We start from the raw sequence: 15,189 nt of genomic DNA, 5'->3' as shown, positions 1-15,189 counted from the left end.
CCTTCCCTCTCCAAATTAAACAGTCTGGACAGGAAGCCATTGAATAGAGTACTTAAAAATTGTGCTAGGGATGCTGAAGTGTAGCTCTTCACAGTTGATGGCTTCTGACAGGGGAGTGGGGTTAGGAGAGAGGATTCACGAGTCTTTAAGTGGCTGGCCATTGAGAGTTTAGCTATGCTCCAATGAGTATATGTGCAACACAATTTGGACTTGGTGTGTTTTATCCTTTCTTTCTTTCTTCTTTTTTTTTTTGCATGGGAGACACACATAGGGCGGGAGGGTTGTAAACTTTAATTTTTTTCAAATCTTATTTTTAATGATGGTTCTAAACCCCTTTAACCCCCCCTCCCCTTTAGCCTACCACTCACCAGAGGTAGTGGGAAAGAAAGGGCAAAGTGGACCTGCTTAGAAAGGCTCTTTGGAGCAATGGGCAGTTCGTTCACAGGTTAGCAGCAGCAGCTTCTTCATCCACTCGCAAACACCTCACAGGTACACTAGCAGTCCAGTTTGGTAGAGTCATGAATCAGCAGTGGTGGCACTGTGTAGCAAAGACAGTGGGCCTCAGCCTCAGCAGGAGTCAGCAGGGGAGACCAGCAGGAACACTAGGAGAAGTTCTTGGCTGTGCCTTTCTCAGGGAAGCGAAGATCAGTGAAGACCCACAAGAGTGGATCCATATCGGAGAGACCTACAAGTGTTACACAGCTAGCTGTACCAGCAAGCCAAGCTCTGCTTCCATCACTCTATGGAGTCCTATTTGTACCCTCCAAACATCACATGTCCTCCACGTGCCTTGCCTCAGCACGTGCATCCAATCTGCCTGAGTTGGTGGAGTCCTGACAAATGAAGCTCAACTACGCAATATAAGGCGGACCCATACATGTGTGTTGTTAGCAAAGAATCCTTCATCACGTGTCTTTTCATGTGTTTGCTTTAGCAGAACATCCTTTCACCTGTGTCTGCTTTAGTGAAATTCCTTCTCCAGTCTGCCTTGGTCTTTCACCTGTGTCCACTTTAGGAAAACACTCCTTCGTGTGTTTGCCCCAGCAAAACACAATCCAACACAACTGACTCTCCAAAATACCCTTAACCTTCCACTTCAGAAGGCAGACCTGGAATGCCTGGGAACCAAATGTGATTGGGGGTACACTCATTGTGTGAAATTCTCAAATAATAAAAATATTATGTTGAGAGGAAAAACCTTGAGAAGTTATAGTCTGAATTTTCCCTTAGGAAGCCTTGGATGATGCTCAACATTAAGGTCTTAAGACTTGTAATGGCTGAGACTGTTCTGAAAACTGAGACCGCAGAATGTCGGACCAGTAAAGGTTAGAATTAGTGGAAGTCACTGCCATTATCTTGGACTCTTGTTAGAGCAGATTGATGATGGAGTGTCACATTGTGGGATTTAACTGTAAGAGGATTAATTAAATGGGCAACAAGGCATGAGTGATTAAATTTAAGTTCATGATCCAAAGGGCAGGACAGAAAGACAGCTAAGATATTTGAGGTGTATAACTACTCCTGTCTCACCTCTTATCTCTCTAACACAACAAATAACAGAGCAAAACAAACCCACAAACTACGATAACTGGCAAACAGAAGACTCACAAAAGTCATGGTAATGAATAAAGAAAAAACAAACAAACAAAAAAATCAACCATCTAAACAACCCCTCCCCACACAGTTTCTTACCTACTTACCAGTTCCAAGTTCACTCTTGGTTCTAGGAGGAAGAGAGAGCCCAGATCCCTTCAGTAAGGATCCCGTGACCCCTGGAAATCCGTATGAGGCAGATAGGTACCAGGGTAACTTGCTGGGTGATGTTTCATACACTGTATATTCAGGTGCTGATTGCTGTACCCACAGATCTGGTTGCAGTCCAGAATGTGGTGTATTTAAAAATTTGTCTTAAAACAACTTTGTTTTTTAAAAGCTACAAATCAAAAAGCATTACACAGCAAAATTACCTAGACCCAAAGACTATATATACACAGCTCATTGAGCATCTGTGTGGCTGAAATAGCTATTTAAAACTGACGCCGTGGCACTTCACACTGGAGACTATACTTTCACTCTCAAGTGTATTTTATACACTTACCTACCAAAAAACTCATAACTGAGTTGGAACTAGAAAAACTAGCTTTATATCCTTTTATTACTGTATTACTGTATTACATTTAGTCTTTCATCTAATATTTAACCATTTTTTAAAAAGGGTGCCTAAAAAACCAACATAAAAAGCATATTCTTGGGCTGGTGAGATGGCTCAGTGGGTAAGAGCACCCAACTGCTCTTCCAAAGGTCCGGAGTTCAAATCCCAGCAACCACATGGTGGCTCACAACCATCTGTAACGAGGTCTGACTCCCTCTTCTGGAGTGTCTGAAGACAGCTACAGTGTACTTACATATAATCAATAAATAAATCTAAAAAAAAAAAAAGCATATTCTTGGGTTGTAGCTAAAGTAGTATTTACAGGTAAACTTATGACACCAAATGTTTATGTCAGCAAAGAAGGAAGGTCTCAAATTGGTGCTTCCAGCCATTATGTTATGTAGGTAGAAACACACAGAAAGGTAACGCTCCAGTCAGAACATGGGCAAATGAGCTGAACATGCCAACCTGCAAAGAAGAACAAATGACAAGATGTCCAACACCATGAGAGAAACACAGACCAAAGCTCCCCTGAGACTGCAAGTTTTTCATAGAATGGGCGACATCAAGACAGCAAAGGGCAGCAAGTGCTGTTGAGGACGAGATGAGATGCTCTGTTGGTGGGACTGCAAATCTGGAAATCTGTTTGGAGGCTTTTCAAGGAATTAAAAATAGAACTAGCATCTGAGTCAGTTCTACCACACCTGGGTGCATACCACCAAAGAATCAATACTGTACAAATAAGACACCTGAACAGCAGCGTATGTTAACACTATTCACAATGGACTCAGCCTAGTGCCTATCAAGGAAGGAATGGGTAAAAGAACCACACTTTTCTTTCTCTCTCTCTCTCTCTCTCTCTCTCTCTCTCTTTTTTTTAATGCCACACAGTACTATTTTGTTTAGGAAGAATTAAATGTTTTTTTGTAGAAAAATGGATAGAACAAGAAATTATCATTTTTAGTGAACTAAGTCAAATTCAGAAAGACAAATATGTAGATTCTCATGTAGAATCTAGAAACAGAGTCAGGAAAGCAGAAGGACTATCTGGGAAGAGGAAACGAACTCGGGAGAGGAGTGTCGTGAGCCAGGGCAATGGGATCAAGGCAATTATGTACGCACGTGAAAATGTTGCAATGAGACCCATTATTCCGTGGAGTTAATATATCACAGAGAACTAAGTAGTTAAGAGGAAATAATAAAGATTAGGCCATGAATTGAAACAAGCAGGAAAACATGAGAAGAAGTCACTAAAGTTCATTGTTTTCCTTGGAGACCAGTAAGCTTGTGCCATGACTGACCAGTGTGTGTGTGGTGGGGCCAGGGGGTGATGACACAAATTGTTAATGTTAGGAATGTGACTGTTGTCATTGCTATAGACTCTATAGTTACTAAAAATGTAAATATTGCCTCACCCACCTCCCCACCCCCCCCAACCTGGTCTTTGCTAATGCAACCAGACAAACCCATTGGAAACAATGAGGGAAAGTGAGCCCTCCATGTGGAATCTTTAAGGAGCATTCGAAAGATGCTGGGTAAATTACAGAGAAATGTGAGATGAAAGGATTCCTTATACTCATGGATCCTGGGAAAGGCAGGCAAGGCAAGCCTCTTAAGGGTTCCTGTAGGAAGGAGTATTACTGAAGGAACAGGCTCGGTGAAGCAGGCAGGGAGCTGAGAGTGAGCATCCATCTGCATGCTGATGCACCAATGAGACACCTTCATGTGAGGAGTAGGAACAGAGCACACATACAGAGGCATGAGGGCATCTCATTGGTGCTTCAGAAGGTCATGAGGTCACAGTCGGAAGCGGACAGGAAGGGGAACTCATGACGGGGCCATCACACTAGCACACCTAGTTGCTTGGACAGAGTGCTCATACCTGTTTGTGGGTGGAGTCAAGCACTAGGAAAGGTGTAAAAATGTGAAAATAAACCACCAAGCATATTCAATAATAAGTTAGCCTTATTAGCTTTGTATTATTTAAACATCAAACTGATAGTCCAAAAAAAAAAAAAACCCTTCTCAAAGAAGTGTTTATTAAATAATTAAAGAACAAGGAATATTCACTTATACCAACTTTTCTAGAAACTGAAGTTGGAACTTTTTAAAAACAACTCTTAAACTGGGTGTGGTGGCACACGCTTTTAATCCCAGCACTTGGGAGGCAGAGGCAGGTGGATTTATGAGTTCAAGGCCAGCCTGGTCTACAAAGTGAGTTCCAGGACAGCCAGGGCTACACAGAGAAACCCTGTCTCAAAAAACCAAAACCAAAAAAACCCAAAAAAACAAAAACAAAACAAAACCCCACAACTCTTACTCTCTTATCAAAAACACATCAAGACATTACAAAAAGAAAGAATGAAGCGAGAGAGAAAGAGGGAGAGGGAGAGAGAGAGAGAGAGAGAGAGAGAGAGAGAGAGAGAGAAAGATGTAGACCAATATCCCTTTGGATATTGAGTCTGAGTACTCGTTTGGTAAAGAGCTTGTGTAGCTTGCAGGCATGAACCCTGGGTTTCATCCTCAGCTCTGTATAGGCCAGATGTGGCGGTAAATGCCTGTCACCTCAGCGCTTGGGAGGTGGAGTTGGAAGGACCAGCACTGCAGGGCCATTCTCAGGTACACAGTGAGTTCAGACCGGCCTCATAATGCGACCCTGTCTCAAAATAATAAATATCCCCTTTGAGTATACCTGTAAAAATTCTGAGTGTTTTTTACTAAGTCCAATGTAAGCATATATAAAAAGATTAATACATCATGACCAAATGGGCTTTGGCCCACGAATGCAATATCAATAAAATGAAAATCAATAATTGTAAATTAAAAAAAACAACCTCACAGTCCATTTGTGATTAAAAATTCCCATCAAACTGTGGACAAAAGGTAACCTCATCAGTGAAGGGCATTAGTACAACCACACAGCTTTGAGAGCACCTGGGAGCAAAGGGAAAATCCCTCCTTCCCAGGAAGGAGCGCTACAAGGGCATCTCCTGTCAGGACTTCTATATGGTCTCACACTGGATGTGTTAGGCATTGCATCAACACAAGAGTAAGACAAGAGAACCAAATTGGAAAGGAGAAAGTGAAAGAATACTTGCATGTAACAAATCATCCATGTAGATTAATCTGCCAACTCTACAGAAAACAAGACAAAACCCTGCTTATCACTAGAAATAAGAACATGATGAGAAATTGAAATTACAAAAAAAGTATCAACAGTAGAATAGTAATAGAAATAATTGGGAAAATCAGATGAAAGGAGAATAAACTTTTACATTGAAAATATAGAACATTGCTCAGGAAAATAAAAGAATAAATGGATATATATATACACACACACACATATATATATACACACACACATACAGGTATGTATATATATACATATGTATGTATGTATAATATATATATATATATATATATTATACATATGTACTGTGTTCAACGATCAGAAGCCTTTAGTTAGAGTACAAATTTTCCTCACTTAGATGTGTAGATTCAGCATAATTCTGATAACAATTCTTGGATGGATGAGTGTATGCCTCTGTGTGACAAGTGATTTCCATTTTCTTGGAACCCAAAATAAACAATCTCAGGAAAAAAATTATGTTGGAGTGTGTCTTAGACTACCTGTAGTCAAGACTTTTAAAGCCTCAGAGCTCAGAACAGTTTAAAGTAAGCAGAGTTTAACATCACAAAACAAATAATCGAGAATAGATTTCTACATATGTGGCCCATCCATCCTTGGCAATGTTGCAAAGATAATTCATTACGTAAATGACAGTGCTTTCAAGAAATGCTGATGGAAAAATGGACACACATATAAAAAACGTGAACCTAGAGTCACATTTTACATCGTATAAAAATTAACTGCACAACTACTATAGATCTGTGTAGCATGTATATACACACACACACATATATATATATACATATATGTACATATATGTGTATGTATACATATATGATATGTAACATTATGCATATATTTAGAAAGAAAATACAGGAAAGAAACATTTGTAAACTAGTCAGCCAGGGACTTGTTAAAAACAATACAAATGTAAGATCTATAAGGCAAAAGCCAATTAATTAGATTCCATCAAAATAACTTAAGACCAGCGAGATGGTTTAGTGGATAAGAGTGCTTGCTGCCAAACCTGATGACTTGACTTTTATTCTTGGAACCTACCTGGTAGAAGACAAGAACCAATTTTCAAAAATTGTTCTCTCACTTTGACATGTATGCAGTGGCATTGTGTAAGGGGGCCTTCCAGTGTCTGTTCATTTCCTTCCCCGCAAAAAAAAAAAAAAAAAAATTGTAAAATAAATAGGTACTGTGTGTGTGTGTGTGTGATGGGAATTTAATCCAGCCTTACAAACTGGTTACACTTCCAGCCCCTGAGCTTTCTCTCTTTTAAATACTTTTGCTAGAGGATGAAAAGACAGTCATAAACTGTGTAAAATGTTTACGAGTATAAAGGAGTTACATTCACAGTATAGTTACATTCACAGTACACACACACACACACACAGACACACACACACACTCATATATAATCAAAAGCTAATGATAAGAAAACAATCCTAACAATGGGGGATATGGATCCTGAACGGCCAACTCCTGTGACCAGGCAAGACTACCAATGGAAGTTTTGGGATACCAACCCAAGCACAAAACCTTAGACCCATAATTTGTTCTATCTACAGGATGTGCAGGAGTGGGGGATGAAGTAGAATTCGAGGGATGGACCTACAGATGACTGGCCAGGCTGTAAAGTGAATAAATAACTCAGTCAATTAAAAAAATGGACATCCTGAAGGATGCCTGTAGTCTCAGCAGTCGGAGCTGAAGACTGGAGGACCAGAAGTTCAAGGCCATCTTTGGTTACTTAGTGAGCCGGAAGCAAGCTGGAGCTACACAAGACCCTATCTTTTTAAAAAGGTGTGGTAGCACATGCCTTTACTTCCAGTGCTCTGGGAAGCAGGGGCAGGTGTGTTTCCATGATTTTGAGTCCAACCAGATCTACATAGCAAGTTCAAGGCTGATCTAACTACATAGTGAAACCCTGTCTCAAAGACAAAAGAATCCAGTTTAAAAAAAAAATCTAAAAATGTTTGAATAGAGACACTTAAGTACCTAAGAAGATATATGAAGACGAATAGAAAATAAACATACAACAACAACAACACAAAGATACCCAATGTTTTTATTTGGTAGATAAATAAATGCAAACAACCTCAAGGAAGTCCCTCCACTATATAAAAAAATACTTAAAATTAAAAACAGTGATCATATTAAGTGATGGTGAAGCTATGGAGCAACCAGTTATTACTTTTTAATTTTTATTAGGTTTTAAAGATTTATTTTTATTTAATCTGTATTGGAGTTTTGCCTGCATTCATGTCTGTGCAACACTTGTGCCTGAGGCAGTCAGAGAGGCTGTTGGATTCCCGGGAACTGGGGTAGACCTTTGTGAGCTGCCAAGTGGGTGGGTTCTGGGAACAAAACCTAGGTCCTCTGGAAGACCAGACAGTACTCTTAACTCCTGAGGTATTTCTTCAGCCTTGCAACTAGAATATATAAACGTGGATGGTGGTAATATAAATTAGAGTAGCTTCTTTGTTAAATAGCCTGGCCACTTCTTGCACACTCTTCTACCATTTAACCATCCACGAGGGGACATTAGCCCAAAAGAAATCAAAGGATATGTCCACGGGAAGAATTGAAGGCCATGACAGCTTTATTTGAGGGAAGTCTAAAGGCAAAACAACCCTTCTACACAGAAATGTAGAAAACCTGTTAGGCATCCACAGTGGACGAGTACCTGGGAACTTACAAGCTGTTGATATATGGAAGGAAACAGGTGGAATTATCTTAAGATACCCATGCCATTTGAAAGAAGGCAAATAAAATGGTCTTTATGTGTGATCCTGTTAACAGTTTTAGAAAAAAAGAATTAACGTTCAGTTACAAGAAACAGAAAGGTACGTAAGGAGGGCCAGTTATTGTAAACAGCATGAGGAAACTTTTGAAGTTGATGGAAATGTTTTATTATGGGGATGACTTCAGTGGTGTATAAAAATATTAAAACACTTTACACTTTAATATCTGTAGTCTATGCAAATTACACTTCAAGCTTTAGAAATTAAATGGAGGGCTCCTTGATAGTGATCTTTCGTGAGGCCTTGGTTTTAATTCTTTCCTTTGCAAAACAAAAGAACTAGATAGAGATGGTTTTTAGCTGTGCAATGTTTCCTCCAAGTGTAATAACTTGCCTATAACCCTATCCCATCCCAGTCCCCACCGATCCCTGCTGTCCCCTGCAATATTTGACGTGGATGCGAGGTTTGGGGAGAAACATGTGTAAAGCTATTGATCTACATACAAAATGATATTGCCACTTATTACGGTATTCTTTTCTTTGGGAAAAGAATATCCAGTTTGTCCCAATTTTGGCTTTTTTTTTTTTTTTTAAGTTTAAATCTCGAGGTACAAATTAGGAAGACCCACGCAACTTCATGTCACGGTCTTACATCACTGGTGGGGGGTGGGGCGCCCTCCTATAAACTGACTGCCCACAGGGGCAGGCTGCTGCTTTCGGGAGCAGAGCCGAGCGCGTGTGTGGGCCGTGGGCGGCCTGGCTGCGCTCGAGGCCTTGAGGCGGGCCACCCACGTGACCAGGGCTGCGCTCCCTCCGCTAGAGCCTCGTGCATTGCATGCGCAGGCGCAGTGCGTGCCCTGAGGCGCGGAAGCTCGGGTGGTAAGCGGCGCCGAGGGCGGGCCTGAGGGCTGGTGGGCTGAGGGTGGAGCGCCTGGCATGTGGGGCCAGCGGCTCTTTGCTGGGACGGCTGTGGCGCAAAGTGTAAGGTTAGTGGTAGTCTTTGGTGGCGAGGGCGACAGGGGCCGCCCCCAGGGCGTTCTTGTCCACGCTGCTGGCGTTTTTTAGGGCTTCGGGTCTGGGCTGAGGCCTACTTCCGGCGAGCTCGAAGGCGCCGCAGCTTCTCGGCGAGCCGCCGGCAGACCCACTGTGTGGACGAATCTCGGCGAGCTGCCGGCAGACCCACTGTGTGGACGACTTTCTTCCCCTCTGGCGACGTCTGTGGTTTTAGCCTTCCAGGCCCCCCCCCCCCCCCCCAGAAAGCGAGCGTCTTTACCTCCCTCTGTCCCATTTCTGTCCCATTTGAAACCGCCGTTGTGCCCTCCACCTCTGCTTAAAGTCACTACAGTTCCTTGGCAAGTCTTTTAAAAACGATTTAAAATAAGGCGAGAAAACCAGTTTCTTAAAACAAGTGGCAGGATTTCCAAAGTAAACTTGTAATTTTTACTGTGCCCATGGCAGTGGTAACACACGCCTTAATCCTACTCCATTCCGGAGGCAGAGGCCGAGGCAGGCAGATCTTTGAGTTTGAGGCCAGCCTGGTCTACAGAGTGAGTTCCAGGACAGCTACAGAGAAACCTGTCTTCAAATAACCAAAAACAACCAAGAACCAACCAAGCAAACAAGCAAACAAAAGTGTTTTCCAGAGAAATATTCTTTCTCACTAAAAGACTCCATTTTTTTTTAACAGCTTCACCAACAGCTGAATTTTAAAACTACTTTTTAAAGGATCCCTGATTTGAAGATGATTCAGTGATGTTATTTGAAAAAAATTAAGCTAGACAAAAATTGCAAGTTTTAAATTCCTATAAATAAGCTCCATTATTTGCTGTGATGAGTTAATTACTCTTTTCATAGTTGAGAACATTTGAAACCTTGATGTAGATGTTCTTCGATGATTTAAAAGCTCTCAAAAAATGCGTCTCAAACCATGGCATGCACCCTACGTTTTAAGGGCAGTTTTGTGAAAAATTAATTTTTTCCCGTTTATTGGAATGTGTAGAATATTTACCTTAAAGTTGAAGGACAAACCAATGCTCTACCCCCCCCCCCCACTTTGGAGGGTGGAGAGTGTGCCTATTTTGAGAATGAAATAAAATCAGTTGGAATTGAACAGTGAAATAGATTACATATTTTATCATTTTAAGATTTATGAGTAGAAAGTGATTCCTGGATTTTTGAGAATCAAATCGTAAAGTAGTAGACACTTCTTTTGAAGTATTTTTTATGTAATGAACATGATTTTGAAGTAATAGGCAAATTTGATATATTTCAGTTTTTAATTCTAGGGCATTTTAAAAAACAAAATAGCCAATAGCCACTCTCAGGCATTTTATTTTTATTTATATATTTTATTGTGGAATTCTCTTGTTGATTTTCTAGAGGACTGGGTTCAATTCCTTTCCTCCATGTTGGCATTTGGGACTTGGGACAGCTTGGTTTTGTTAAACGTTGAACTTTAGTTCTCTGGAAGCATCAACACAGCAGTTTACATGGCTGTGACTTTAGTCCCAGTGGATCTGAAGCCTTCTTTTGTCCCCCTTCTGGCCTCAACATGCATTGCATGTACACAGATGTGCATTCAGGCAAAACACACACACACACACACACACACACACACACACTGCATGTTGTTTCAAAATATTGATTTATATAAGTGATCAAAATCTGCTTGAGTTATCTTATAAATCTGCAAAGATTTGGCTAAAGATAATGATACGGACAGAGATAATGTGTTTTACCATTGAAAACTATAATATTTTCAGAATAAATACAAGAAACAGTCATGAGAAAACAGGAAGTTTTTAGTATAGAGTTTGAGTTTTGATAACCATCTTAGGGCAAATACTTTGAACATATGTGGTTTAGATTTTTTTCCCACTGTTAATGGATATAAAAACCTAATTCAAGGTATTGAATTGTTAGTTTTCCAGGACTTGTCCAAATGGATGAAGATACACATTACAATAAAGGTACTGGCATTAAATATTATTTGGGGGTATAATAGCTAAATGATACTGATTAACTTCTAATTTGTTTTGCATTGTGATTTTATTTTAGTTGAAGATGTTGTTGGAAGTCATGTAGAAGATGCAGTAACATTTTGGGCTCAGGTAAATATAATATTGGTTGTTTTTTCTTTTCTACCTTCCTCTTATCTAACTCAAGTCTTTTCCAACAAAAATAAAAATCTAATAATAAATGTGATTTTTGTTTTCATTCTCAGTACCTAATCTTGATTAAATCATATAACACAAGACATAATTACAAGACAGTTGATTGCAACATGCAGTTTTCCTATGTTGAAAAAAATGCTTACAATTGAATTAAACAAGAAAATAATCAAGATCGGAACTTCAGAGTCATGTTCAAGGGGGTCAGAAAGCCACATGCTGTTGTATTTGTAAAGCTATAGCTCCACCTAGGGGTCTTTGTAAGATTGTTTCCTGAAAACTTAGGCTAAACACTTTTTAAAAAAATTACTAAACATCCAAAAAACAACAAAAGCAGATCTTAGCTTTCTGGCCTGTGTGTGTCAGAAAGCTAAGTTCTGTCCTCTTTTTGTGCCTTTAACACACTCACAATACTTTCCTCATTTTTATTAGTTCTTTGAGGATTTTATTCAAAGTATTGTGGACATAGCCACCTCACGCCCTCTTCCCCTCAAAATAAAGTTTTGCTTTTGATCCTGTCGTGGACCAGTATAGCATATGTGGGATCATAGTCCCTGCTGACACTGAAGGAATTGTAGGTAGCACCTTTCCAAGTTGGCCTACCTGTAAGTCACACGCAGGAATTTTGTGTTTTCCTGACTTTCTTGGTATACAAGTGAATAGTTCTGTTGATGCAGGTTTGGGGCAGTATAGTTTTAAAAACAACATTAATTATATTTAACTTTTTAATTAGTTAAATACACCATATCTTTATAAAATAATCTTTTAGCATACTTCTGTTTTACATTTTTATTTTTTTATTCTTTTAGCATTTCATACAGTATATTCTGATTTTTTTATTCCCACTCCCAACTCCTAGATTCTCACCCACCTCCCTACCCACACAACTTCATGTTCCTTAAAACAAAATGAAAACCCATGGTGTTGAGTTTGTGTTGACTGAACCTGAGGCCTGATCCACAGTGTGATTGATGTATCCGGGATCCCTCCATTAAGGAATACTGATTTTCTCTTTCTCAGAAGCTATCAGTTTTGAGTAGCTTCTTTGCTAGGGGTACCCACTTCCCCTTTTCCATGCTGGGGTTTGGGACAGCATTGTTTTGTTAGAAGTTATGTTGTGTGGAAGCCCAGATGATATGTCAAACATTGGATCATTTTGGATACACTTACACCATTTCAAAGAAATCTCTTGAAAGTTTCTAGCATATCAGATGGTAATAGATTGTAAAGGGAGTAAAGATAGGGAGAGGAAAAAAGCTTCCGTACTCTAGCCGCTGGCAGGTGACAAAGCCCAGTTTGTTTGTTTGTTTGTTTGTTTTTTTAGTGATCTGTGTTTTATTGTAAGATAAGTATATAATTCTGAAATTTGGAGACCTAATAAAGTGTGTCTTATTTCAATGATAGACTGCAAATCAGGAAAGTATATTCAGTTTTAAATACAAAGTAGGCAGGGTGTGATGGCGCACCCCTTTTATCCCAGCATTTGGGAGGCAGAGGCAGGTGGATCTCCAAGGACAGCCAGGTCTACACAGATGTTTTCTCAACAAAACAAAACAGCATAACAGTATTAAGCACCAAAGTTCTTGGGTTTCAGATGTTAAGAAGTGAATCTATAATGCACTGTTACTGATGAATTTTTGATTCTGCAAACTGTACATGATGGGGGTAGGGGGAGGAAATTGTATTTAACTACACTTCCCATGGCTTGGGAACTCCTTTATAATGAGGTTAAGTGTACAGTGTATAAAGTAGAAGTTATATAAAGACTTCTGTAGAAGACTATGATTAAGAGTTCTTAAAACTGCAGAAATGTCGGCAGAATTTATGGTAAATTATATACTTACACACAAACTTTTTATTTTTAAAAATTATATGCATGTGTATTTTGCTTGTGTTTATGTCTGTGTACAACTTCCGTACCTGGTGTCCATGGAGTTCAGAAGAGGGAATTGGATTCTCTGAAACTGGAGTTACAGACAGTTGTGAGTTGCCCTGTTGGTGCTGGGAATTGAACCTGGTTCCTTTGGAAGAACAACCAGAACTCTTAACAGCTGGTCCATTTCTCCAGTTGTACATATACTTTTTAAATGGTGCTCACATGTTGTAGATCTATGTGGGTCTGTATTCTATATTATTTAGCACATGTGCCACTTAGTGGTACCCCGCACTGAATGACAAATTATATATTTAAGGTTATTATATAGGAACTATATGTGTACTAACTTAATACTTCCTAGGTTAGTACTGTTACTGTAGGAATACAATGTGAATCCTATAAGTAATTAAATCTAGTTTTAGCAACCACATTGGTGCAAGCAAAAGCAACAGGTAAAATAATTTTAATACATATATTTATTTAACTTAATATATCCAAAATACTGTTTCAAAATCTTATCAGCAAACTGTGCATGATAATTCCAGCTACTTGTGAGGCTGAAGCAAGAGGACCTTGAGTTTGCACCTGTCTTGAACACTTAGACCCTGTTCAATAAACAAGGACTGGGAATGTGGTTTAGTTATACAGTACTTGCCAAATGGAAATGGGTTCCATTTCCAATGATAAAAGAAAGTGCATGCATGCAGTTGGTATAAAATACGAATAAGGCATTTTATATTTATTTATTTAGGTTTTTAAAGGTTCTTTGTGTAGCTATGGCTGTCCTAGAACTCTGTAGACCAGACAGGTCTTAAACTCACAGCAATACACACTGCAAAAAGTTAGAAAACATCCCTTAGATGAATGCAATAAAAAGATTAAAACTACTGTTGCTATTCCTATATATCTAATGCCTATCCCAAGATGCAAATCATAAAATCTTTTTGAGATGAGTTTGCGATGGGAGCAGAGACACATAAGTAGAGATTTGGAAATACAGAGGCAAATCAGGGTGAAGATGGATTGTTTGCTTCCCCAGCCCGATTTCTGCCACTTAAAAGAGAATACTACCAATTGAATGGTCTCGAGCAGTTATCCTTTACTGTTTTTATTTATACTGTACCTTTTATTCATACTGTGTGTTCTCAAATACTTCCAACCTTTATAATCTGATAAGATTAAAATTGTTATATCCTATATGCTCATGAAAACTGCCTCTACTAATAACAACATTATTACTGAATATGTACACTAGTTTAAATATTACCTAAGTAGCTTATTTAACTTTTTGGCTCCTCATCTATACCTTGGAGGTAAGTTATATTGTCATTGCTAATTTGAGGACTAAATAAATGAAGTTCCAAAATGTTGTAAAAACTTGCTCAAGGCTATTCAGTTGATAAGAATGGAACTGGAATGAAGTTTTGGTAATCTTCACAAATCTTAATGTATAATAATTATCTTATACTGCATTTATAGAAAAAATGTTCATTGCAGTATAATTTTAATAAATATAAACCATAAACCATTGAATATCAATTACTAAATGAATGTAAAACCAGTCATGATACACCCGGACAATAGAATTGTAGGAAATTATTGTAAAGAAATGAGAATCCTTTTCTAAAAGAGCAGATCTCCAAGTTAAAACAACAGTAAATAAAGGCTAAGGTATAAATGTTTATAGTGTGGTGTGAATTATAATACACACATTCAATCTCTAGCATAGTTCGCAAGGAACTACAAGCACTAGTGTTTATGTGTAGGGAAGAATTGGGGGAACAGAAGGGTAGAAAGAATTATTAGTCATACCATTGTAAAATCCTTGGTACTGCTTGGATTTTGTATTACTTATCTATTTGATATTTGTTTAATAACACACACAAACCCAAAAATTTAAGTAAATTACTGAGTAAAAAAGATATTTTCTTTAATATTAATTATTGCAACTCATAATGTTGTTTCTCAAGTCTTCATATACTTTATTATTCATCTGTTCAAGCAGCAGATGCTGTTGTATCACTATATGCTAGGCACTGGAGCATGTACCGGAAATGAAGGTATACACTATATCGCTGAAGATCTTATCTTTTAAGCATATAAAACAAG

The 15,189-nt window shown here is 38.8% G+C and overlaps 1 protein-coding gene across 2 annotated transcripts in view; it reads left to right on the top strand.

Annotated features, from left to right (window-relative positions):
• The first annotated feature begins 8,877 nt into the window (after positions 1 to 8,877).
• Positions 8,878 to 15,189, top strand: part of Stk31 (serine/threonine kinase 31) — an 80,560-nt gene continuing 74,248 nt past the window's right edge. Inside the window, exons 1-3 of one of the 2 annotated variants that reach the window (XM_085839697.1) lie at positions 8,878 to 8,913; positions 10,957 to 11,003; positions 11,092 to 11,144. In XM_085839697.1, the coding sequence (XP_085695823.1) occupies positions 10,976 to 11,003; positions 11,092 to 11,144 (81 nt within the window). In that variant the 5' untranslated portion in view covers positions 8,878 to 8,913; positions 10,957 to 10,975. Of the gene's footprint in view, positions 8,914 to 8,933; positions 9,021 to 10,956; positions 11,004 to 11,091; positions 11,145 to 15,189 lie in introns of those variants that run through there. The other variant, XM_085839696.1, reaches the window with a different exon arrangement.

The sequence above is a fragment of the Mus caroli genome, unplaced genomic scaffold (genome assembly GCF_978045245.1).
Source record: "Mus caroli unplaced genomic scaffold, Mus_caroli_1 scaffold_7, whole genome shotgun sequence".
NCBI classification, from domain to species: Eukaryota; Metazoa; Chordata; class Mammalia; order Rodentia; family Muridae; genus Mus; species Mus caroli.
This window is presented reverse-complemented; position numbering and strand designations above follow the sequence as displayed.